At 35.3% G+C, this 24,401-nt stretch overlaps 1 protein-coding gene across 1 annotated transcript; it reads left to right on the top strand.

The window, feature by feature from the left end:
• Positions 1-575: 575 nt before the first annotated feature.
• schlank (ceramide synthase schlank) lies at positions 576-24,088 on the top strand. The gene is made up of 8 exons (XM_022059246.2): positions 576-822; positions 910-1,030; positions 8,037-8,149; positions 8,247-8,355; positions 9,373-9,594; positions 11,755-11,873; positions 18,142-18,286; positions 22,516-24,088. Exons 1-8 carry the CDS (start codon positions 644-646, stop codon positions 22,633-22,635), a joined length of 1,128 nt encoding a protein of 375 aa, XP_021914938.1. The 5' UTR covers positions 576-643; the 3' UTR covers positions 22,636-24,088.
• The last annotated feature ends 313 nt before the right edge of the window (positions 24,089-24,401 follow it).

The raw sequence follows: 24,401 nt of genomic DNA, 5'->3' as shown, positions 1-24,401 counted from the left end.
TGGTTGTAATGTCTTAAGACAAAGGAAATAACTCTGTGAGAAAGAGTGCCCATCATTTAGATTTGGTAACTGTACAGTGGATCCCCTTCATAGGGTTAATTCTAAACATGCATGCAGGAATTCATATTTCCTATCTCAAGGTAGATACAATTTCATTGTAAGAAAGACTTTTTATTTTGTCTATTAAATTATTTTCAGTCATATTACTTAATTCTACTTGCAGTTGGTTGAATGAGGTGAAACAGTGATTGTGAACGCTGAACTGAGAGTGATGAGGCAAAAGTCATATGTGGTTATTCCAAGTTACTTTCATAGTAATTACACATACACAAGTATTAGAGTAATACTGTGTTTTGCATACCCCATTCATGCCATATATATGGATTATGGTATTAACGGAGGGGGTGCGTAGGCGTAAACTAATGACTGTTGGCAGGAAACTTTCCTGTTTTGGAAACTACGGCAACATAATTTTCATAAAGAGAATGCTGCTCGAATCAATTAAATTTGGCGGTGTTAATACTTTCAATTTACGGCCGCTAGGAGTCCTCTTGAGTTGGAGATAATCCACAGAACAATCAGTTATGAGTTGGTTGTAGAGCTATGTGGGTGTTGGTGTTAGTTAATTAAGTAGGCTTTTGAAATGTCTTTGGTACGAGCTTTGTTGGATAAATTTTGGAGCCCGGATGTGTGGCTGCCTCCAAATGTTACTTGGGCTGATTTGGAACCGAATGATAAAATAGCTTATGCCAATTACAGACATCTGGTGATACCTTTGCCATTGGCATTTATGTTGTTGGGTATAAGATTTATTTTGGAAAGGTTCGTAAAAAACATTCTGAGCTATAAGTTTCGTTGGATTGTATTTCAGTATTTGGATTTTTATGTTATTACATTTCTGCTTTGTAGGTACTGGTTTGCTCCTGTTGGCATTTCTCTGGGTATCAAAAATACAAAACCAAAGAAGGCCCCACCTAATGCAATTTTAGAGAGGGCGTATTTATGTGAGGGAAAAATTAAGCATAAGCAGGTAAGTACTTAAGTTTGTACGTACTCATATTTACGGCCATTAATTTTCTGTTAGTAGAAGAGTACACTTTTGAGGTTATAGTAAATTTTACAGTTGTGTGAATACATATCATTTGCAGTGAATATTAATTATTGTTTGAAAAAGATGAGAGGAAAGATAACATTTCTTGATTGGGCCATATTTTTTCCAAGAAAACTGATTTCATTGAAGGAGTAATCAATGATTATCAAAGAATTTAGCAGCCATTAAGTTTGCAGTTACTAGGTACTACATAACCCATACTATCAAGGAAATATCTGACCTTGAATGTGTTAGGTAACTGTTGTGGTGTTGGATATTCATTAGTTGCATGGTGTCTTTTTTAAAAGAAAAACAACAATCTTAATGTACTAAGAATTTGAAATCAGTTAACAAACAGATTAGCAGAGCAGAATTGTATTCATGAGTTACTTTGTTAAGAAACTTTTAAATTTTTGACGTAAATACGTCTATACGGAAGGGTCATTCGGCAAAAAAATGAAAGGAAAACGTGGAACGATAATGTGTAACATCCGTATCAACAAATCTACAACAATGGTTACCTATGGAACGTCGTGTTTACTCAGCATTGTTGTTACCTAGGAAAATGTGTAAGATCCATATCAACAGTGTGTAAATATGGACCAACAACAATGGTCAGCTTGCGTGCATTGTTGTGTTAACTAGGAAAAATCATCTGTTTACTCGGCATTGTTGTGTTACATTACTGCCGTCAACAATCTGCTTTCATTATTGCGGAAAGAGCTGAGCTGTGAATCGCTTGTAGAAGAAGTGCGTCGTAGATTAGATAATTTTGACATTACATCTCATTACATTACATTACATTTCATTTCATTTCATTTCATTTCATTACATTACATTTCCTTACATTGCATTCAGCTACCTTCCTTTCGTTGTATTTATTGCTTAAATATAATTTAAATACAGAGACGTATTTACGTCAGATTCTCCGGAACTGTGGTTCCACTGACAATTTTTTGTGGTTTTTATCAGTCCTTCTAGGCAGACAATGACATACCATCAGATTAGATGCTCTCAAACTGTGTTCACAGGACTTTATGCTACTGTGAAGCATTTCCAGGTTACTGCAAATAAATTTCTGTAATGGCACATTTCAGTATGCTGAAGTGAAAGTAATGTTTCTATCTAGATGAGAAACATTTCATGTTCTTCAGAGCTTTCCATTATGAAGGTGCAAGAAAATTAGGAGGAACTGTACATCCACACTGCAATGTTTGCATGGTGTGGTGTTTAGTTAGGCATGCAGGATAACATTACCTCGACTAACTTGCTAATGTAAACAGGCTGACATACTACTAATTTCTTTAACATTAGTTGTCAATGTGATGTCTGGCATGGCTTTCACTTGAGTAATCTTTTAGTATCAGATTTAATTGTTGTTGTTGTGAATCACATTTGTCCCTCAAAGTTCTCATCAACAAAACCTTTTCTACTTCTTGATTCGATGTTAATCATTAAGCTGAACAGTTGCTCAGTGATTTTTACAGCAAAATACTGATGACATTAACAAAAACATGTTTCCTGATATCAGATTACTTTTTGACTTGTGCAAGCTGTAAAAAAATATTGCAAGAAGACAGGTAACACAAAACAGACTGGCAATGAATTGAGAACACCTGTGTTTGACCAGCTTCATTTCTGGCATCTTATAGAGCATCTTTATGGTATTTGTTTTTACCCAATACACACACTCACTCACTCTCACACTAACTCACTCTGAAATTCAACCACTTGCACACTTACCAACTCTCACACTCTCATGGTCTCACACAGTATCACACTCACTTTCTCTTCGTGGATCCAAAAGTTAGTGAAACTGACTGTAGGAAGTGGAATGAGTCATAAAGTACAAAATATATGGATGAGTACAGTTTAAATATTTACCAGGTATCATAAACAATAAAGGTTTAACATGAAAATATTAAAATGTTACACTAAATCTACTGTCATACAGTGGACTATTTAAGTACTATAATCTCTAAAAGGAATATGAGATCTCTTTATACTGCAGAAATTTTTCTACAGAGTAAAAAGTTGTATGTATTTATGTATCTCTGTAATGCCACTTTAAATGTCTCCATTTTATCTGAAATAGTTTTGAGAGTATGTAATAAACTGTTGAAGACTTTGATACATAGTGAAGACATATCTGGAAATATGAAAGGTTGGCAGTTGGTCTTTGAAGATTGTTCTTATTCCTTGTGTGAGCACTGTGTACAGTTGAATTTGTCTGAAAGAGTTCGAGGTTATTTACAATGAAGTACATTAATAAAAGTGTATATTCACAAGGAAGAGGTAAAATTTCTCATTTCTTAAATAGGCTTTGTTTGGCACCAGCCATAATTCTGATGATTTTCATTTGAAAGGTAAATATCCTTTACTGTTAGATGAATTACCCCCCAAAATTTTTCCATACTTCTAAATAGAGTGAAAGTAGACAAAGTAGACTGATTTCAGTGTGTCAGTATTGACATTATGATACATTGATTTAACAATATGAAATGCGCCACGTAACTGTGGAATCATTTGATCGATATAATTCTTCCACTTTAGATGGCTGGTAGCTCTTACAGTCTATTTTAAGGTCATTAGTTGTTTTCCATATATACCCATGTTTTATTCATGAAATGTTTAATGTAGTGTCCTTCACTAGAATCAGCAGCTGAATTGAGTTCTGTTTTTTTGAGTGACTAATCAGTGCAGTGGATATCTGCTGATAAACAGCAGGAGCTCACTTTGTTCAGGAAATGTGTGATAGACGCATTGGCACCCATACTATTTTGTTGCTAGCTCCTACTTGTTTGTTGCGTAGGGTTGTAACCTTGTTTTTTAATGGAGAAGAAAGGCATGGATTTGCATACATATATACATATTATATTACATTCCATGGATCCATAAGACAGTCAGATGACAATAGGATGTGGAAAAAGTAATAATAATAATAATACAATACATTTTATAAAGTACAAATCATACTATTATATAAATTTTACATAATGCAAACAAAGGGTTCACCTAAAGAAATGATAAGTTACAAATAGATTTACCCATTACACACATAAGAAAATTTATCACTTAATTGTAAACAACATAAATTCATTGACAGAGTAAAAGGAGTGTGTAATTAAATATCTTTTTAATGCTACCTTAAATTGCTCCTTATTTACAAGACTTGTGAGACTTGATGGTAGACTGTTGAAAATTTTGATTCCTGCATAATATGCACTCTTCTGAAAGCATGAGAGGTTGGCAACTGGTCTATGAAGCTGATTTTTTATTCCTTGTGTTGACACTGTGTACAGCAGAATTAGTTTGAAAGAGCTCTTGGTTATTTACAATACAGTTCATTAACGAGAATATGTATTCACAAGGAAGAGCTAAGATCTCTAATCTCTTAAATAGACTTCTACATGAATTTCTAGGTTTTACACCAGCCAATAATCTAATAATTTTCTTTTGTAAAGTGAATATCTTTTTACTGTTTGATGAATTACCCCAAAAATTCATAGTCAGGCACACAGATTAATATACAATATTCATGAATAATTGATTTTTTGTTTACAAATACATTTAACAAAATTTGTGTCCGCTGAAGTCAACATTCCATAATACTGCATTTGGCACCATTGTGTGTTCTGTTTTTTGCTACTTCCTCCCGCTCTTTCCTCTTCTTTACTTCCTTTCATTCCATCGTACATGTGCTTTGAAGCCCCATTTGCCAGTTATGGTGAAAAACAATATTTTATCAGATCTGAAGTTGTATAGATTATTTCCATTAATTTGGTTTGGGTTCTCCAGTAGTTGATATTCTGCCAGCTTCCTTCAGTCATACTGTTTTGAGCGTGCTTTGTCAAACCATAGTTTATGCTGCTTAGAATAATGTAGACTGTCTTTGACTTTACTGTCTAATACGTCTGCAGTCCCCATTGATGTCCTATTTATGATCCCAAGTTTTCCAAAGCTGCAGACCTGTTTCAGATTTTAACCTGATCCTGTTACTTAATGTTTACATTCTTTAGTGTCTTAAGATTATAGATCTCCACATGAAATCTTTGCATTGTTCATTCTATTGCTGAAGTCTCTGTAACTTTTTTAATCTGATAGTCAGTATGACTGTCTGTTTATCTGAAAGATCTGACATCAAGTATACTTGAATGCTGTCTTGTAATTAAGATGTGATCAATTTGAAGATGGCTTTCCTCTGTGTTATAGTGCCATGTAGTCTGGTAGAAGTTTACCAACATTTCAGAGATCCCTGCTGCCTCCTTCATCAGGGAAATCATTACAGCAAGGACCTCTGAAACATTGGTAAACTTCTACCAGACTACATGGTGCTACAACCCACTGGACTTACTGCCATGAAAACCTCAAATAATGTGATCAGTCTCATTGTATTTGTTCCCATTAGGAGAAGTCCAAGTGTATTAATGTTGCAAAGTGGCAACCTAATATCCTTGACAGATTATTGACATGATGAAGTTCTAGGCCATCATATTTAATTTAAAGTTTGGTAGCTATGTATTTCAGAAACTCCCTGTTTCATAATGGTATTTTCAGATTAATAATTTTAAGAAAGGATATAAACCTCAGTCTAATTTGGTAAAGGATGGTAATGGCAATTTGCTTGCAGATCCAATACAAATTTTGAATAGGTGGAAAAATTTCTTTAGCCAGCTCTTAAATGTTCATGACACTGATGATGTTAGATTGATTAAAATGCATACAGCTGAACTGTTAGTGCCAGAACCTAGTTTAGATGAAGTTGAACTAGCCATCGGGAAGTTGATAAGTTATAAATTTCCAGGTGTTGATCAAATTCCAGCAGAATTAATTAAAGCAGGTGGCAAAAGGTTGCATATGAAGATCCATAAGCTTATACTGTTAATTTGGGATAAGGAAGAGATGCCACAACAATGGAAGGAATCCATAATTATTCCTATTCATAAGAAAGGGGACATGACTGAGTATGGTAATTACCGAGGAATTTCTCTGCTATCAACCTCATACAAAATTCTATCAAACATTCTTTTGGCAAGATTAACCCCATATGCGAATGAAATTATTGGGGATCGTTAATGTGGGTTCAGACGAAACAGATCAACGATTGATCAGATCTTTTGCATTCGTCAGATACTAGAGAAAAAGTGGAGTTCAGTGAGACCATACATCAGTTATTTATAGATTTCAAAAAAGCCTCTGACTGTGAAGAGAGAAGTGCTATATAATATTCTTATTGAATTTGGTATACCAAAGAAGCTAGTGAGTCTAATAAAAATGTGCTTAAATGAAACCTGTAGCAAAATTCGCATAGGTAAATATTTGTCTGAGTCATTTTCCATCAAGAACAGTCTAAAACAAGGAGATGCCTTGTCTGCCTTGCTCTTTAACTTTGTGCTAGAATACCCCATTAGGAAAGTCCAAGATAGGCAGGAGGGTTTGCAATTCAATGGGACACATCAGCTACTGCCTTATGCTGATGATATTAATTTATTGGGTGATTATATAAATACAATAAAGAGGAACACAGAAGTTTTAGTAGAGGCTAGTAAACAGGTGGGGCTAGAACTAAAGTCAGAAAAACGTAAGTACATGTTAGTATCTCGTCAGCAGACAGGCAGGCATTATTGTCTTAGGGTGGCTTGTGTTGAAAGTGTCACAAAGTTCAAATATTTGGGAACAACAATAAGAAATCAAAATGATACTCATGAGGAAATTCTGGAAATGCTTGCTACTTCTCAGTTCAAAATATTTTGTCTTCCTCTCTGATTTCTGAGAACCTGAAAATTGAAGTATACAAAACAATAATTTTGCCTGTTGTTTTGTATGGGTGCAAAACATGGTCTCTCACTGTGAGGGAGGAACATAGGTTGCAGGTGTTTGAGAATAGGGTGTTTAGGAGGATATTTGGGTCTAGGACAGAAGAGGATGGGGTCTGGAGAAAACCACATAATGACGATCTTAAAAATTTGTACTCCTCCCCCAATATTGTCAGGGTGATTAAGTCGAGAAGAATGAGATGGGCAGGGCATGTAGTGTGCATGGATGGGACAAGAGGTGTGCACCAGGTATTGGTTGGGATGCCTGAGGGGAAGAGATCTCTGGGGAGACCTAGACATATATGGGAGGATAATGTCAGGCAGGATCTATGGGAGATAGTAGTTGAAGGAGACTGAATTTTGTTGGCCCAGGACAGGGTCCGACGGAGGGCTTTGGTTAATCCGGTGATGAACCATTGGGTTCCTTAAGCCATCTAGTTAGTTAAGCAACAGTACTCTTCCAAATAGATGTTTATAATCATACTGAATTGTTACCACATAATGTTTGCAGTCTTCCTGAGTGTAGGTTATCTGTGATTATGAAAGTGAGAGAGAAACTATGCTCAGATTTCCAGTAGAGATTTGACTGTCATGGCAGTTTAACCATTATATTTGTAAAAGAGGAAGTGCCACTACCAAATTCCAGAAAACATAGTCATGGCAGTATAGCCATTGTGTCTAGTGTGGAGGAAATGCCATTACCATGTTTAATTTTTTTTTAAGTTGAATTTTATAATTTGAGTATTATTAGATAATGGGGTAGGTGCATATAAACATGATAGGTGAGTCAACTCTTAAACACATCTATCAGTCAATTAATCAAGAGATTAAGTTTAATGTATGAAACGGTTGTTGTTACGACTTCTCAGGTATGTTATTCACGTGTTTCATTTGAGTGGTCCGTGAATTAACAACAGAAATTACAAGAGGAACATTTTTAATAGAAAGTAGAATGCATGTAGTCCATGAGGCAGTAGAGTTCTATTAGCCAGTTTCTCATGTTTGTAGTATATTCATTACATCTTGAGGGGGAAATTTTTTTTAATTGATGGAAGTATTTTGATATGAAACAGATAAAGGAACAAATGATTCTTTTTTTCTGTTAAACATAAAAATTGATTTTTATGTAGATTGTGGGGCTGTCCAAACAAGTGGAATTGTCAGAGAGGCAAGTTGAACGCTGGTTACGTCTCAGACGTGCACAGGATAAACCATCAACATTAACAAAGTTTTGTGAGACATGGTGAGTTTCTGTATATCATATTTTTATAACTGTTGACTGCAGATGAACATTTTAATTATACAATAAATGTAACGAAGATTTATGATTAACTTTTCAGTTGGAGGTGGTTATACTATACATACTCATTTTCATATGGTGTGTTCTGCTTGTGGGATAAGCCATGGTTGTGGGACATTAATCATAGTTGGTATGATTATCCTCACCAGGTATGTTTCCTGTATCCATTACATAGTTTTTAAAATTGTTACAGTGTGGCAAAATATGACACGAACAGGATTTATTGATGTTTCACACATACACCACACTTTTGCAAATGAGAATAAGTTGATTGTTGGGAGGTATATGATAAAGGTTGATTAATAAAATCTTGTATATATAAGTAAAATTGTGTGTGTGTGTGTGTGAGAGAGTGAGTAAGTATTTGCTTATAGCTTGAGACATATATATGCATCACTGACACTGTACTTGTTACAGTACCATTAAAATCTAGTTGACTTATCTGTTAATTGTCAGTCAACTTGTAATCATTGTTGGGCACCAGTTGTAAATAAAGAAGTAGGTCCACACGGTTCGTATTTTCTGTTTGTTTTGTGTATTTTCATCTAACATGGTGTAATATTTTAAACATCTTTATTATTAACCCAATGAGCTGGCGTAGCTCAGTCAGTATAGTGACTGGCTAGAGGACTGGATGACAGGGTTCGATCTCTGATGGGGGCAGAGGATTTTTCTTCTAGCCTCTACATCCAGACTGGTTCTGGTGGGGCCCACCCAGCCTCCAGTCCAGTGGGACAGCCTTACTTTTACTTTTTTTGTTATTAACCGTTACCAGTAATGATGAACTGTTCAGAAAACCTATGCTTATATTAGAGGATAATATTGAAATTACAGTGTGTGCATATGGACCATATTTGACTGGCTCAGGATTGGGACTGTTTGCAGGCTCTTGTTAATGTAATTAATCTCCAGGTGAGGAATTTCTTGACTATCTTTTGAGCTGTCAGTTTTTTAAGAATTCTGCTGTATGGCATTGGAATAGCAATGGGTTGCCTTGTATGTATTTTATTCATGTCAAAATGACATTTATTTCCATGTTGTTTTATTTTAATATTTTTGACATGTTGATTTCATAGTGAAAGATTGTTATACACATAAAGTTGTGTATACGGTAGTATTAATTTATCTTGCATTTTCACTATCCATTCTTTTTGTATTTGACCTAGGGCATCACTTCAGACTGCTGGTGGTATTATATGATTTCCCTGGCATTCTATTGGTCACTGGCAGTGTCACAGTTCTCTGATGTAAAGCGCAAGGATTTCCGTCAGATGTTTATACATCATATAGCTACCATATGCCTTATGGGATTCTCATGGATGTGCAACCTCCATCGCATTGGAACATTGGTGCTCCTGACACATGATTGTGCTGATATTTTGCTTGAGGTAAATGATAGTTGAAATTTGTAAATTAATATACAGGTGTCTACAATGAAACGCCCGAATTTTATCATATTTTCAGGAAGTAAGGAATAGAGATATTGCCTATTTATTTACAAATATCAGTCACACAACACATCAAGTTTAATTAAAAGAATCAATACACGTAGGATATCTAGCCTGTAATCGAGTTCCACCCAGGTCTGCTGCAACATGTCCTGAGTGGTGGTACCGACAGCTTCCACAATCCAGGCCTGGAGGTCTTGCACTTTAGTGGTGTAAATTCTGTCCTTCATGTAGCCCCACAAAAAGAAATCCAACGGCGTGATGTCAGGGGAACGTGGAGGCCAATCCGTTGGTCCATCTTGTCCTATCCAACGGCCTGGAAATGTTGCATTCAGAGCTCGCTGCATAGAGACGCAACCGCTTTCGGAGAACCTTATGCACAGTCACTCGTGGCATCTGCAGTTCCCATGAAGCCAAACGAATTGACTTCCTTGGACTTGGATGAACGCTTGACAGACGTTCTCTACCTTCTCATCGGAGACACGTTGCCGGCCTCCTCCGTGCCCTTTCAAGACACACCCAGTCTCTAGAAACTTGTGCCATGCTTTGATCCTCTTGGCGTCTGGTGCTGCTTTCTGATAAACACGATGAAACTCCCTTTGCACCCTCACAATGGAGTTACACTCAGAAAAACACACAACAACTCGTGTCTTCTCCTGAGCTGACACCATCTTTGCGTGAAATGACAACAGTGCCCCAAGGGTGGCCCGTGAGGTAGCCTAACAATTTAGGTGAGAATTTGAACTCCTGTAATATGCAGGAGACCCTTAAGACTTTTTAAAAAAAAATTGCATTTTTTTAAGAAATTCTCCAAAATCAGGGCGTTTCATTGTAGACATGCTGTATGGCCATCTGTTTCAGATGTACATGTCTTTGTATTAATGTGCTGCTATGTGACCATGTATTCACTGTATTTTTAAAATTAAATTTGTTTGTCCTACTGTAATGGGACATGTTATTTAACATTCAATAATTGACAATATTTGTGGCAGAGTGCATAAATTTGTTCAGCATGTAGGCTACTAGAGTAATTGAAATATGCAAGGATAATACGTAGAATAATTCTTGCTGCTGTAGATGCTTTAATTAAATTTACATCCTACTTTATAGGTCTGTGATATAGACTTCAAAGTATCATTTACAATATATTTGAAAGAATTGTAAACATACTTCATGGTCAGAAGAAAAACAGTTTATTATGCTGAAATAGGATAGACACAGAATAAGGTTCTTTTAAAAGCATTAAAGCAATTTCGGTTTACATTTTTATGTATTTGCATACCAATAGTTGCCAATGGAATAAATTATTTAATTCAATTTAATATATGTTTACATGGTAAACAAGGAAATAAAAATTTGGTTTCATGTGGTGCCTACTGTAACAGACCAATAATCATGGCCATATTTGAAGGGTTGAGGGGGGGATGTAAGCAGGTATGTGCCATAATTGAAGGGTTGAGGGGGGGATGTAAGCAGGTATGTGCCATTAGGAAGGGGTAAGGAAGTTAAGTTGTATGTATTGTGTGGTGATGTCTGAGTTCAGAAACCATAGATTCCAAGTACAGTCATCCTGAGTTGTGTGTCATTTATTCTGTTGGTGAATGTATATTGCACTCATAGTAGTCACATTGGCATGCAACTTACAATCACCCCCTTTGCACTTCTCATCCTTCATTACCTTGCTTTCTTCCAGAGACACCTGCACAGTAGGTTGACTTCAATAAATTATATATTCTCTGCTACTTGCTTTAGGTGTTTTTTATTCCTTGAGTTGCGAAAACTTGTTGAGCACGTGACAGATGGGGTATACTAAAAAGACTTTTATAGATATAAATAATTTATTTATTAATTAATAATGTGACAGTATCTTATCTCCCTTTACAATAGAAAATAATGATAGGTTTCTTCCAGAATGTATGAATTTTGTGTCACAATAAAACTAGTTTCTTGTGTTGATGTGTGAGGGATATATTATCATATCAGTAAAATTCTCAGTCTTGCACAGTATTCATAGCTCTGCAAAACTTATTCAGGGTTAAACAACATTCTACACTTAATTTATAATAATAATAACATAACATTCTTACTTTCCTCATACAGGCAGCCAAAATGGCAAAGTATGCAAACTACCAGAAGGTGTGTGATGCATTATTTGTAGTATTTACATTGTTATGGATTACAACACGTCTGGGCATCTACCCTATGTGGATCATTTACAGGTATGTATGCACTCTGCACCTGAATGAATGCTCATTTAGTTTTAAAATATTATGTTTACTTTTAAAATTTGGAATCTTAAACTGATGTTATGAAGATAGTAATATGAGACTAGATAACCATATCAGATACCTTTAAAAGGAAATAGTTTGCATTATCTCGCTGAAATAACCACACAACAGGAATAATGTTTTTGCCCCTACAATACATGTGTTTGCATAAATCATCATATAACATTACCAAATAAGAGAAGTGATTAGATTGTGACTAGTTTCACAAATCACCTGAGTGTTTAATTTCACATACATTATACATATGCATAGACTTCTGACTCCTTTAGTAACTCTTCATGTATCTAGTTTTAATTAGGAGAATAGACTAGAAACGAAATTCCATCCTGTTATTGTAAACTTTTATTGCAGGTTTGAACAGTAATGTATATTCACTATCATTGTTATCCTTATCACTTACATCTTGTCAAAAGTACATTTTTAGCTGTTGCAAAAACATTGAAAGGTGGAGGATGTGTTATGCCTGACAGGATGTTGAAAAAGATCTGTATTTGATAACCAGTGAACTTCCTGTTTCTGGCAGACTGATTTGAAGAGTTTTTATGATGTATGAAATGTGTCATGTGAATCTTTTCTTGAAAGTGTGGGCATACTAAATTTTCTTTGAGATCCACATTTTATTAAATGTTCTGGTGTGATATAGTCTGCAGCTTTGATTAACACACCCCTACATTATATTAGTTGCTGCTGTAAAAGCCTATAGTACGTTCTCCTTCCCTAAATACACTGCCACATTGAATGTATATCCCTTAATACTTACATAGCTTGTTTCTTTTCACTAACACACACACACTTTCTCTCTGTGTCTCTGTTTGTCTTCAGCTTGAAGTCTTTTGTTTAAAATTATTGCTATGGAGTGACAAAATGAATTCTCATCATGAGATTAGGTCTCAAGCTTTGGCACTTGATACAATGAATGAAATAAACTAATCTGTTGTTTGTATCTCATGCTATATATTTATGTTGCCGAATGAATGAAAATGAAGGGAATAAAGCCATGAAATTACTATGTTTTCCAGTGTATAAGACACAGTTTTCAACTTTCAAAATGTACCTCAAAATTATTGTGTCTAAAATAGCGAAGGTTGCCTCCCTTGCCAATGCAGGTGCACTCTGATTCAGCCACAGTAGGCTAATATCAGTCATATTAATTTCTCTAACTCCCTCCCCCCCCTCAATATACTATGTTCAAAATATAATTTCAGTACATTGATTGTTACGATGATTGTCACAATTGAATAATCTGTTTTAAATTTTTATCAGTGAATGAATTATTTTCTAGCATTCGGTGTTTTATTTACTAAACACCTAGCTTATTATGGTTAAAAAATGAGTGACTTGTACACTGTGTGCTATAAACTGCAAGTTATAGCTTGTGCAGAAGAGCATGGGAATAGGATGGAAGAAAGACATTTTGGTCCTCCACCAACTGAAAAAATGATAAGGGTATTGTGTGCTCAGAAAGACGCTTGAAAGATTGTAGTAAGGGAAAATGGGCTTATCATGGGAAAAGTGCAGAATGGCCAGAATTGGAGGCTGACTTATGGAATTGGGTAGAAGGACATTGTCTCAATAACATTGCAGTTACGACAAAAGTAGCTCATGACCATAACATTGAAGATTTTCAGGTGGAGCAACTTGGTGTTGCCACTTTATGAAATGTAATGGTCTATGTATGTGAGGACCACTTCCTGTATGATGACATTGAACAGAAAAACTCTGATTCTGAAGAAGGAATTTTCTTAGATTTCGCGAGAGGAAAGACTCTGAAGATAGTTGACAGTGATTTTACAGGGTTTCAGAATGTTAGAGGTATTAGTTTCTTTGAGTTTCAGTTGTATACCATAAAATTGCTTTGATTTTGGGGGTGCATCTTATACAAGTGAGTGTCTTATATACTGGAAAATACAGTATAACACATGGATCTCACACATCAGTTCATAAATAAAAAAAATACTAAAATATTAACTGCAATCATTTCTACTAATTCCTGATTTTGAATGTTGCTTATGAAAAAAAACATTTGCTGTAAAGGATATATTTTAGGGTGGAAGTAGTGAATTTGAAAATCATTTATTTTGCACTGAATGACTAGACCTGCTGTGTGCAAGTAGGATGATTAAAGTTATTCTTGAAATTAAAACTGTAGGTTTCTTGTTATTAATTCATGACTGCAATAAGAAAGCATTCATTCAGACTATATTTGTGTTATGATGCAGCCAGCCAGGTGTAAATGACATGTGGGACTATAGTACAGTTTGCAATGTTTTTACAGCACTTTCTGAAGGAGACTATTTTGTAAGAAAGTAACAGAAAATATGTTTATATAGAGACAGTTCACTCAAAAACATGGGAGAAAATTGTTTATTTTTTTACATTTGTCTTTTTTTGTAACTTGTAGTTTAAAAAATGCAGTAAGTACAATTTATTGTTTGTTGCATTTCATTCCTGCATAATTTGGATTTAAATCCATCTAGTCTTTTAATATAGTTTCATGCCACATTTAGAAGGTTACAAATCTTATGGAATCTTACAGAATAGCTTATGTGTTTTAGCAAACCTTTTCATCATTTTGTGTGGGTGCTACTTAGTACATATGTGTGCTGGAAATCATTCTTTATATACCAGCATACAAGTGCACAACCTTCTTCTTTGACCATGGCTAGTTCTGTTTTTCACACATTCATTCCTGTCACTACCTGCCTGGATGTTTAGGCTTATTTCCAGCCCCTGTATCTATTATACATGATAATCAGTCATGCTATTTTTCTTGTGGAGCAGGGGTTCTCCATGTTTTCCAGACCTGGGGTCACATTTACCCTTCTTTTTTATCAACTTAAAGGGTTATGAATGAGGACAGTTAAAAGAAAGCTACAACTAATTACTGCAAGCAGGTTTACACATTACTCAATAATTTCTTTAAGTCATTATTGAGGTATTTGACACTACTTTTGGTTGAGTAATCTTTCCACATTTATTGACACACATGTATTCCTCCAAGTGTTCATTAGGAGGTGTGTCCTAGTTGTTGATTTTGTATTCTTCATTGAGCTGAACAGTTGTTCACAATGTGTTAGATACTTTCAACATTAATAAGACGAACAAAACTTGATAAACCAACAACGTTTACCATAATTATTGGCTACTGAGTTCAGTATTTTCCAAATGTGTTTTGGTTTCATGAAGCCTTAATCAGTGGCTATAACTAAATCCCTGGTAGTAGAACCTGCAGGTACAACATTGACAACACCAAAGCCTGTCACCACACATGATCCTGAAAAAAACTCCATTTTCCATCCTCACAGCTCACCTCTCAAAGACCCATCTTGACATTATCTTGGTCTGCCCAGTGGTCATTTTCCAGAAGGTTTTCCTACTATCATTGTGTATGCACCCCTTGCCAGCCCGATGCATTCTCCATGTCCAGTGCATCGGAGCCTCCTAGATTTCACTATCCTCACTATGCTAGGTGACCTGTACAATTCAAGTAGCTCCTTGTTATGCAATATTCTTAATCAAACTATGCTTTATTCTGTGAAACTTTATGATATCCTACATTCTCCTCAGCTGAAATATTCATGTCATTCTGTATATTTTCCCAGGCCCTATTGACTTCTGCTTTGCTATTCTCTGTATTCTCTTTAACAGTTTCTAGGATTGCAGACCTATTTGAAATTTTTACCTGATACTCTTGCTTAGTTTCTATATCACTCAGTCTTTTGACATTAAATTTCTCTTTCCTGTATATCTTCCCTGCCTGTTTTCTGACAGACTCTTGCCCTAAATTTTGCAGTCACTAAATAGTGGTCAGTATCACAGTCTGTTCCCTTATAAGATTGCACATCTACAATATTTGATTGTCTCCTCTGATTGATTAGAATGTGATGAATTTTATTATGGGTCATCCTGTCAGGGGAAGTTCAAATGTACATATAGAGATGAAGATGTTGTAATAGTTGTGCTTTTTATAATCAGACTTTTGGATGTGGCAAAGTTCACCAACCTCACCCCATTTTCCTTACTAAATTCATGTAAACTCTCACTCTCTATAGTTGGTTTGAAAATATCGTCCTGACCAATTTTGGCATTGAAATCTTCTAGTGGAATTTTCATGTCGTATCGTCCAATCTGATAAAATACATTCACTAATTCTCCATAGAACTATCCCTTACCTTATCATCCTTGTTTTCAGTTTGTTTGTGCACATTTACTATAATAATATCATGCCATCGCCCACAAAGGATTAAATATGACAACGTATCATTAACAAATTCTACTTTTTCAGCTGCTTGCTGAAGATCTTTTTTCACTAAAAAACCTATTCCCAGGCAGTGGTCATTATTCCCTTTTCCATGATGTAATATGTAGTTCCCCTTTGTGAGTCTTCCATAATCAGGTCATCTAACCTGTAGTGCTGCAATATCCAAACTATACTTTCATACCACCATAGCTAATGTATCTCATGCCCTTGTTTTATATAGGTTCCTCACATTCCATGGTCCAATTCTCAAGTCCTTTAAATGTCACCTGGGTTGTTCCACACAAGTCATCCAATTCCAAGGCTTTGTTATTGTTTTTGTAACACAAAATATAATCAGTGGCTATACATTACATATTTTGTTCAATATATAGGATAAAGAAGTAAATTAAATTATTGAAACCCTATATCATTATGAAATGACTAATCATATAAACATTAAAACTGAAAATAGATGTTTGAGTTAAAACAGATTAGATGCACAAGTTTTAAAATATAACTAACTAGATGGCTTATTGAACCCAAAGGTTCATCACTGAATTAACCACAGCCCTCCACCGATCCCTATCCTGGGCCATCAAAATTCAGTTGCCTTCAACTCCTGTCTCCCATAAAGCCTGCTTGATATTATCCTCCCATATACGTCTAGGTCTTCCTAGCGGTCTCTTCCCCTCAGGCTTCCCAGCCAATACTCGGTGCATACCTCTTGCCCCATCCATGCATGCCACATGCCCCTCCCACTTAATTCTCCTTGACTTAATCACCTGAAAATATTGTGGGAGGAGTACAAAATTTTAAGCTCATTGTTATGCAGTTTTCTCCATACCCCATCCTCTTCTCTCCTAGGCCCAAATATGTATTGTAATGAATGTTCAAATTCCATAAAAAAACATGGAATTTCTTAACCAGGTGAGTGACTGTCAGCTTCTCAAGCAGGACATTTCTCCATGTAATTAGTTAAAAGATGACCATGGTTGTCAACAGAAGGGAATTTGAGTATAAAACATTAGCATTGTGCTGAATATAACAGTAGGCTATAATTATCCAAAAGGAAGATATAAGTCACTGTATTTTAGTGAATTTTATTGTTGAGAGTATTCATTATAGCATTCACAACACATTTTCTTCCTTTTTTCATCTTTCTCTTTGTATGTCTTGTGGTGAAAAACTGTAACAATTTCCTGCAACAGTTAATGATCTACTGTCTGGTTAAAGATTAGTTCTCTAATTGAATGGATCGTAACTTTAATTGTCTGTGTAATAACAATATATATGAAATATAGTAGTTGTTAAACATGATGCTTGATCGTAAATAGAGATTTCAATACACTTCATTTGTAAACTAGCTACACTGTTGAGTTAGATATGATACACTTTGCATGGCACTTTAAATCAAGTTTCCTCTTGAAGGTGCAGAATTATAAATGCTATATCACAAACAATGTAGAACTTCACACAGTGGTTGACCCTGAAGATTACCAGGTATTAATAAAACATGAAGTGACATCTCACTTTGAGAACAGTCTAGAGCTTTCCAGTAACTTCCTTTAAAGTTGGAGAATCAGCTTCTCAAGACAAAACTAACATGCTTTTCTAGAAGGATTAAACAATGATACAGCAGTAAGAATGGCAATAACTCTGTATAAAGTGCGGCAGGCTTCAGTAACTGTAGTAGACATGTAATAGTTATTATTATTATATTTACTAAGGTAAATATAATAAAAATGAAATTAATTTGTAAATTGTATTAACTTATATGAATGATTCTTGGGTTACAAGCTGCATCAGGTTGCTGAATAGTGAATGAACTATATCTTCTGCGGAAGATATGGTTCATTCACCGTTCAGCCACCTGATGCGGCTTGTAACCCAAGAGTCTTTCATCAACTTCAGTCGCCATGAAAGCTTCACTTTGTATTAATTTCACGTGTTTGTGTTCAGTACAACCATCGAGGCTCCAAATTATGTGGAAATGTTTCCTGCCTACTACATTTTCAACTCCTTGCTTATCTTGTTGCTGGTTCTACATTTGTTCTGGACTTATGTGATACTGAAGATTGCATACAAGTCCATTGTTGCTGGGCAGGTATGTTCCTATTTTTCTTTTATGTTTGTGTGTGTATTCTGAATTTGTTCTGAATAAAGCAAGCAAATATCTACCACCATATGGTTTAAAAACTTGTGATTTTATGGCATTCATAATAATGTGCCACTCTTCAGTTGTCAAACATTAAAGCTGTGAAAATCTGTGCTTCATAGCTGTGATGGTAATTGTATATAATTAACTGGTATTCATTGCTGCACAGTAATAACATTATACTTGAAACTGAAGTGAAATAATGAAATTCAAAGGGAAATCCAAAATATATGATTTCAATGATGCACTGTTAAGTGATCTTCAGTTGTTTGAAATCAAACTCTCCACATTTTGGGAAATAGTATTTAATGTATTTTAAAATGCACCAATTTTTATGGGTACCTATTCTTAATTTTTGGAGCAAAAGCAAAATCCTGGGTTTGTGTCTCCAACAGGAACTTTTTTGTATTAACCATTTTTTTTATACAACAATCCATGTATAAGTATTTTGGACACCCCTGTAACTAATTATCAAAATAAAGGAAAAAATTACACAGCAGTTTCCAAGAGGAGTCGCCCTCAGTGGATTAGTTGATAGCATGCTCGACACTGGACCCAAGGTTCACAGGTTCAAACCCGGCTGAGGTCGATGGATTTTTAAAGGTGATAAAAATCCATAGCATAGTTTCCTTTGGAGAGGAAGTAAAGAAAGTGGCCCCATGTCATAGATTTACAGCATGTAAAAGAATGAGATGTTTTGTAAGCAAAATTCAGTGGCCATTTCTCACCCAAGTCTCTCTTGATTCACTACTAGATGGCTCTAGCAGACAAATCAGGATTGAGTAGAAATTGTGCAGAGGCAGTGGGCTTTTCACTCACTTCTCATTGATGTACACTTCAAAAGACAAAGAAACCTCCCACATGGGAGGAGGCCAAGGCTTGGCTTCAGTATTTTGTGCCATAGAGTCAGTCAGTCAGTTTCCAAAAGGAACATTTTTATAGTTATTATTTGTTTCTACAGTGTGCTATTTAAAAGAAATGATATTGCATTTGTTTCTGGATACTCTGTAAATTATTTTTGAAATAGAATAAACATTAATTTTTGGGAGCCTCTCTCTACCAAAAGGATATTATCCATATTTATATTTTTTTCTGTGATGTGCTATTGTTTGATTTTTTGGACATTATTTGTTTAATATTTGAAACAGAAAGCGTGGATAATATTCCCAGGTTTGTTAGAAAACAATAATTTTCAAATGGGTGTCATTCAATTTTTTCTGTCACATGTGATTTGAGAAAAATACTCTGTTGTGTACTTACTTGGACATCCCTGTGACAATTTTCGAAGTAAAAAGTGATAGTGGAACCACGGTTCCGGAGAATTTGACGTAAATACGTATATACAGAAAGGAAGTTTATATATTGGCATTATTCTAAATATTTCCTTTATACATGCTTTACAATTGAGATAAGTTTGATTAAGACATTGATTATTCAACTTCAATTAGTTAATGTAATATAAGGTAATGTAATGTAATGTTTTATAGGTAATAACAATGCTAAGTAAACAGATGACGTTTCCTAGGTAACAATAATGCCGAGTAAATAGATGACGTTTCCTAGGTAACAACAATGCTGAGTAAACAGATGAGGTTTCCTAGGTAACATAACAATGAAGTTACACTTTTTCGTAACACATTTTTGCCGAATGACTCTTCCTTATAGACGTATTTACGTCAAAAAATATTTATCTTCCCTTGAGTCTCCCCCCCCCCCAACCCCCCAAAGAGGAACATTTCTTGTGTTTGTCATTTTTCTATGAGGCGCAGTTGAGATAAATTGACTAGTATTTTGGACACTCCTGTGATTTTTTTCTGTAAATAGTTGGTAATTTTTGCATGGCAGTCTTTCCAAAAAGAATGTTTTTTGGCCTTACCATTTTTGTTGAAGACATTGTTTGGGAGTTGGTAAGATAGACCGGTGGACAGCCAATTGGCAAAAATTATGTTCAGAGTGGCACACGAAATGTTTACCCTATTAAATCCAACACAAAATCTATATTTCTTACAAAAGTGTTGCATATCACATGCACACTAAAGGACACAACTATGGGAAGATGTTTTTAGTGCTGAACATGTTCAATGTGACTCCCATTCTGCTTCGTCACCTCTTCTAGACGAACTTGTATGTTTGTGATTATCTTACAGCACAAGTCTTCCAAAAGTATGCAGCACAGCTAAATGATCATGGCTCTGAGTTCCATTAATGAACCAGGTTTCCTTGAGTACAGTTTGTCCTTCATGAAGCCCTACAGAAAGAAATCACGGGGTATACTGTGTGGGTTGCCATATCAAACCATGGAATAATCAGGCCATTCTTTTTCGAGGACACGGTCAACTCTGATCGTTGCCTGGCCGTGTTGCATAACAACTTTATACTGCAACTTACTGTAACAGGATTTCCGATCAAAACCCAGTGGTTTATGCAAGATGGACCCAGGCCACATGTGGTCCTTGATTTTCTGTATAAAACTTTGCTCCCAGAGTGATTTATCATTTTTTCCTGGATGCCATGATTGTGGACAGGTCTGGCCACCCCATAGACCAGACATTAACCAGTGTGATTTCTTTCTGTGGAGCTTCATGAAGGACAAACTTTACTCAAGGAAACCTGGTTCATTAATGGAACTCAGAGCTATGATCATTCAGCTGTGCTGCACACTTTCAGAAGACTAGTGCCTTAAAGTGATCACAAACGTACAAGTTCTTCGGGAAGAAGTGATGAGGCAAAATGGGAGTCATATTGCACATGTTCAGCACTAAAAACATCTTTCCATGCTTGTATTCTTTAGTGTGTGTGTGGTATGCAACACTTTTGTAAGAAATTTAGATCTTGTGCAGGATTTAAAAGGGTAAACATTTCGTGTGCCACCTGTATAATGATATGCAATATTTATTATTATTATTATTATTATTTAACTGCAAATGGGTTCATACCCAGTGGCAGTGGTGTTACAATAAGACAAACAAAACAACACACATCGCACAAAATAACACACCACACTCAAAATAAAACAACTCATAAAATTACAAAACCATAAGGCACACACATTACACAAGATAAAAACATGAGTATTAAAACACAACAGATAACCTAAAGTAGGTTCATGTAACTGAAGTTTTTTTATACAAAATAACATGTTGTTATTATCCTGGATAATTATAAACGGGGAAATTAGCTACTTGCTAAAACCAGCCGCGTCACTTACTAGTTGATGGGACTAGTTGATCTGTTGTGTGATCTGATGCAAGAGATATTACTGTACACAGTACATGCAACATCTGGTTGGTAATTTTAAATGAGATGGAAATAATGAATAAGTATGTTAAAAGTAAATTATATACCCAACTCAGTTGACAATAATCTGTGAATAAATTTTACAGTAGGGCGTACATATGTCTTTGGTGCAACATCTCTGCCCAGTTTGACCTTGTAATTGGAGCACTGAATGGAGAAATAAAGAAAAAGGACAACTATGAAAGCTGATGTTTTCATACAGTGAATTTGGTTTTTTTCTACCATTTTCAACAGACTCATTTACTTTGAAGAACAGCAGGCATTACAGCTTGTGTTTCAAGTCTGCTTTAATTTTTTTAAGTCATCCAAAAAATCATATACATACTATATATAAATGGGATTAGATCCCCGATGGGGGTAGAGTATTTTTTTCCTCTAGCCTCTGCTTCCAGGCTGGCTCTGGGGCCCACCCAGCCTCCTATCCAATGGGTACCAAGGTCCTTTCCCAGGGGTAAAGCGTGGCAGGGGCGTGATGCAAACCACTCATCCGCACCTTGTGCCGATATTAAGAATGAGTAGGACATAGTGTGACAGCTTTTTTTTACTTTACTTTTTACAAATTGGATTATGAAATGCAATTTTGAATTCAAGGATAATTGTAAATAATTCCAAACATTTGGATTTACAGAATATCTTACAGGGATCTTACTGTATGTGTTTTGTACACAAATTAACCAAAATCAGTCTAGTAATTGATAAGGCAGTTTGATTTTTGTTAAGCAAACAAAACATGTTTACATTTTATTATTAATAAAAAGTTTATTATTACTGCCTTTCATGTGTCCAAAACAGCTCTTAAGGAAGAAAATTTGAGAATCTTTACTTTAGGAAATTTCCAGAATATATTGATCTTTGTTCTAGAAATGTATACTTTATTTCAGATGGAAGGAGACATCCGGAGTTCTTCAAGTGATGAGGTGTCTGATGAATCTGGTAACCATCCCATTACCTCTCTTGCATCACCAAATAGCCTTCATTTATTAAATAATTCAAACAATTGACTGATCAATAACTGATGCTTTGTTTGAACTTTTTACAAAAAAGGATTTCTATCTTCAAATGAAGAACTCAGACAAGTGTGAACACAGGATTGATGAATGATGAGACAGAATTTATACACAAACATCACAACTGACAGTGAGATTTCTGGAAAGGACAGTGTTTATTTTGGTGTTATAACTTATTCATGTCAAGCTCTGTAATCCTTCACTGTTTCAAGAAAGTCATGGAGTATGCATTTATTTCCTATTCGTTACTCTTACATAGAGTACCACATGTTCCTTTATGATCTTCATTGATTAGTGCACACAGAATTAATGTCACTTCGATGTTTATAGATTGTTGAACAATACATTACATATTGAAATGTACAGGAGTCTCAGGACTAACTATGGATAGCTATGCCAAATTGTCATGGCTGTTTCATTTAAATTTCAGAATGGAATATTAACTTACAAAGTGGCATTTTCTTGTATTTAGCACATATTTATAGTGGCCAGAATTGCTACAGGTGTACATACTTTCAGAAGTCAGACAGATTCCGGACTTAAGAAGAAAAAGTGGTCTTTTCATGTGCATTTGTTTTGTAATGATTAACAAACATCCTTTGAATATGTGAAGGAAATTTACATTGTACTGGGTCTGCAATTTATGAGGCTGCGGTCGTGCTTGCATTGCGTGGGCGGAATTTGTGCGCGTTCTTCCGGTGGGTGACCGGCGAATCAGTTTCAGTGCCGCTAGTAACAGCGAACTATGAATATTTCTCGTCACTAATACATGTTTTACATTAATTGTTCTTACTTTAAATCACAAAAGATGTTCAAAGTGACTTACTTGTGCTTGCAGGCAAACTTCACATCTCGTTAACATGTTTCGAAATACTCTTTGAAGCTCTTTTTTAGGAAATTGCCGAATATTTTCTTTAAGTACTTCTGCCCACATCAACAGAGCGCCAGCCGACCACGCAATGCAAGCACGACCATCAGCCTCATAAATTGTAGACCCGGTACAATCAAGAAAACTTCAATGCCTATTTGAATTAATCTCAGATCTTCTGTAAAGAGGAGTATATAATTAAATATTGATTACCTGCAGCTAACACATTGGTTGCAAAGAGTATTGGAGGTGACTCGTGTCTATCATAGTGCTATATATTACTTGGTCTCTTGTTTTAAGTATTGTTGTGTACAATGTTTGCACATAAGGCACAATATTAAATGTGTGGATTTTTGGGGAAAATACTATATAAGTTTTTAAGGGGATAACTTGTTTTTACACTTGCATTAATATACAACCCTTAGATGAGGCATGGTAGTAGCCAAAGGGGAGAAAGAATTAAACAAATGGTAGGTGTTTACAGATCTGTAAGATGGATATCAGATTATTAAGACATTATCAAGTGTGAGTATGTGCCCTTTTAATAAGACTGTGTTCATCAATAAAGAAGTCAGTCAAGTTGTGATTATATTAATTTTTACCTGACACTTTAGGTCCTTATCAGTTAGTATGACTCACAGAGTAAATTGAGTAATGAAAATTTGTCCATGTTCATGCTCATTTATAGAGAAATGTGAATTTATATGCTTTTACTGCACTGAATTTTTATCATCCTCTAATACAGTTTTTGTAAAGATTACTTGTCTTTAAATTTATCTAATACTACATTCATGTTACAATTCAGAGTGCTGAAAGCAGATCCTGTTTTTCACATTTAAATATTTCTGGATTTTATTGTTGTTTTTGAAGTAAGATTAGAATGATCCATGAA

Source organism: Zootermopsis nevadensis, unplaced genomic scaffold (assembly GCF_977971745.1).
Source record: "Zootermopsis nevadensis isolate Lab colony 2312 unplaced genomic scaffold, Znev_1.0 Znev_ptg000006l, whole genome shotgun sequence".
Lineage (NCBI taxonomy): Eukaryota > Metazoa > Arthropoda > Insecta > Blattodea > Termopsidae > Zootermopsis > Zootermopsis nevadensis.
This window is presented reverse-complemented; position numbering and strand designations above follow the sequence as displayed.

What these genes read in the sequence shown, in the direction of transcription:
- schlank (XM_022059246.2), top strand. Translation starts at nt 644, where the DNA reads ATGTCTTTGGTACGAGCTTTGTTGGATAAATTTTGGAGCCCGGATGTG. An exon ending in GAAAAATTAAGCATAAGCAG is followed by an intron (nt 1,031 to 8,036) that starts GTAAGTACTTAA and finishes ATTTTTATGTAG; the next exon opens with ATTGTGGGGCTGTCCAAACA. An exon ending in AGTCCATTGTTGCTGGGCAG is followed by an intron (nt 18,287 to 22,515) that starts GTATGTTCCTAT and finishes ACTTTATTTCAG; the next exon opens with ATGGAAGGAGACATCCGGAG.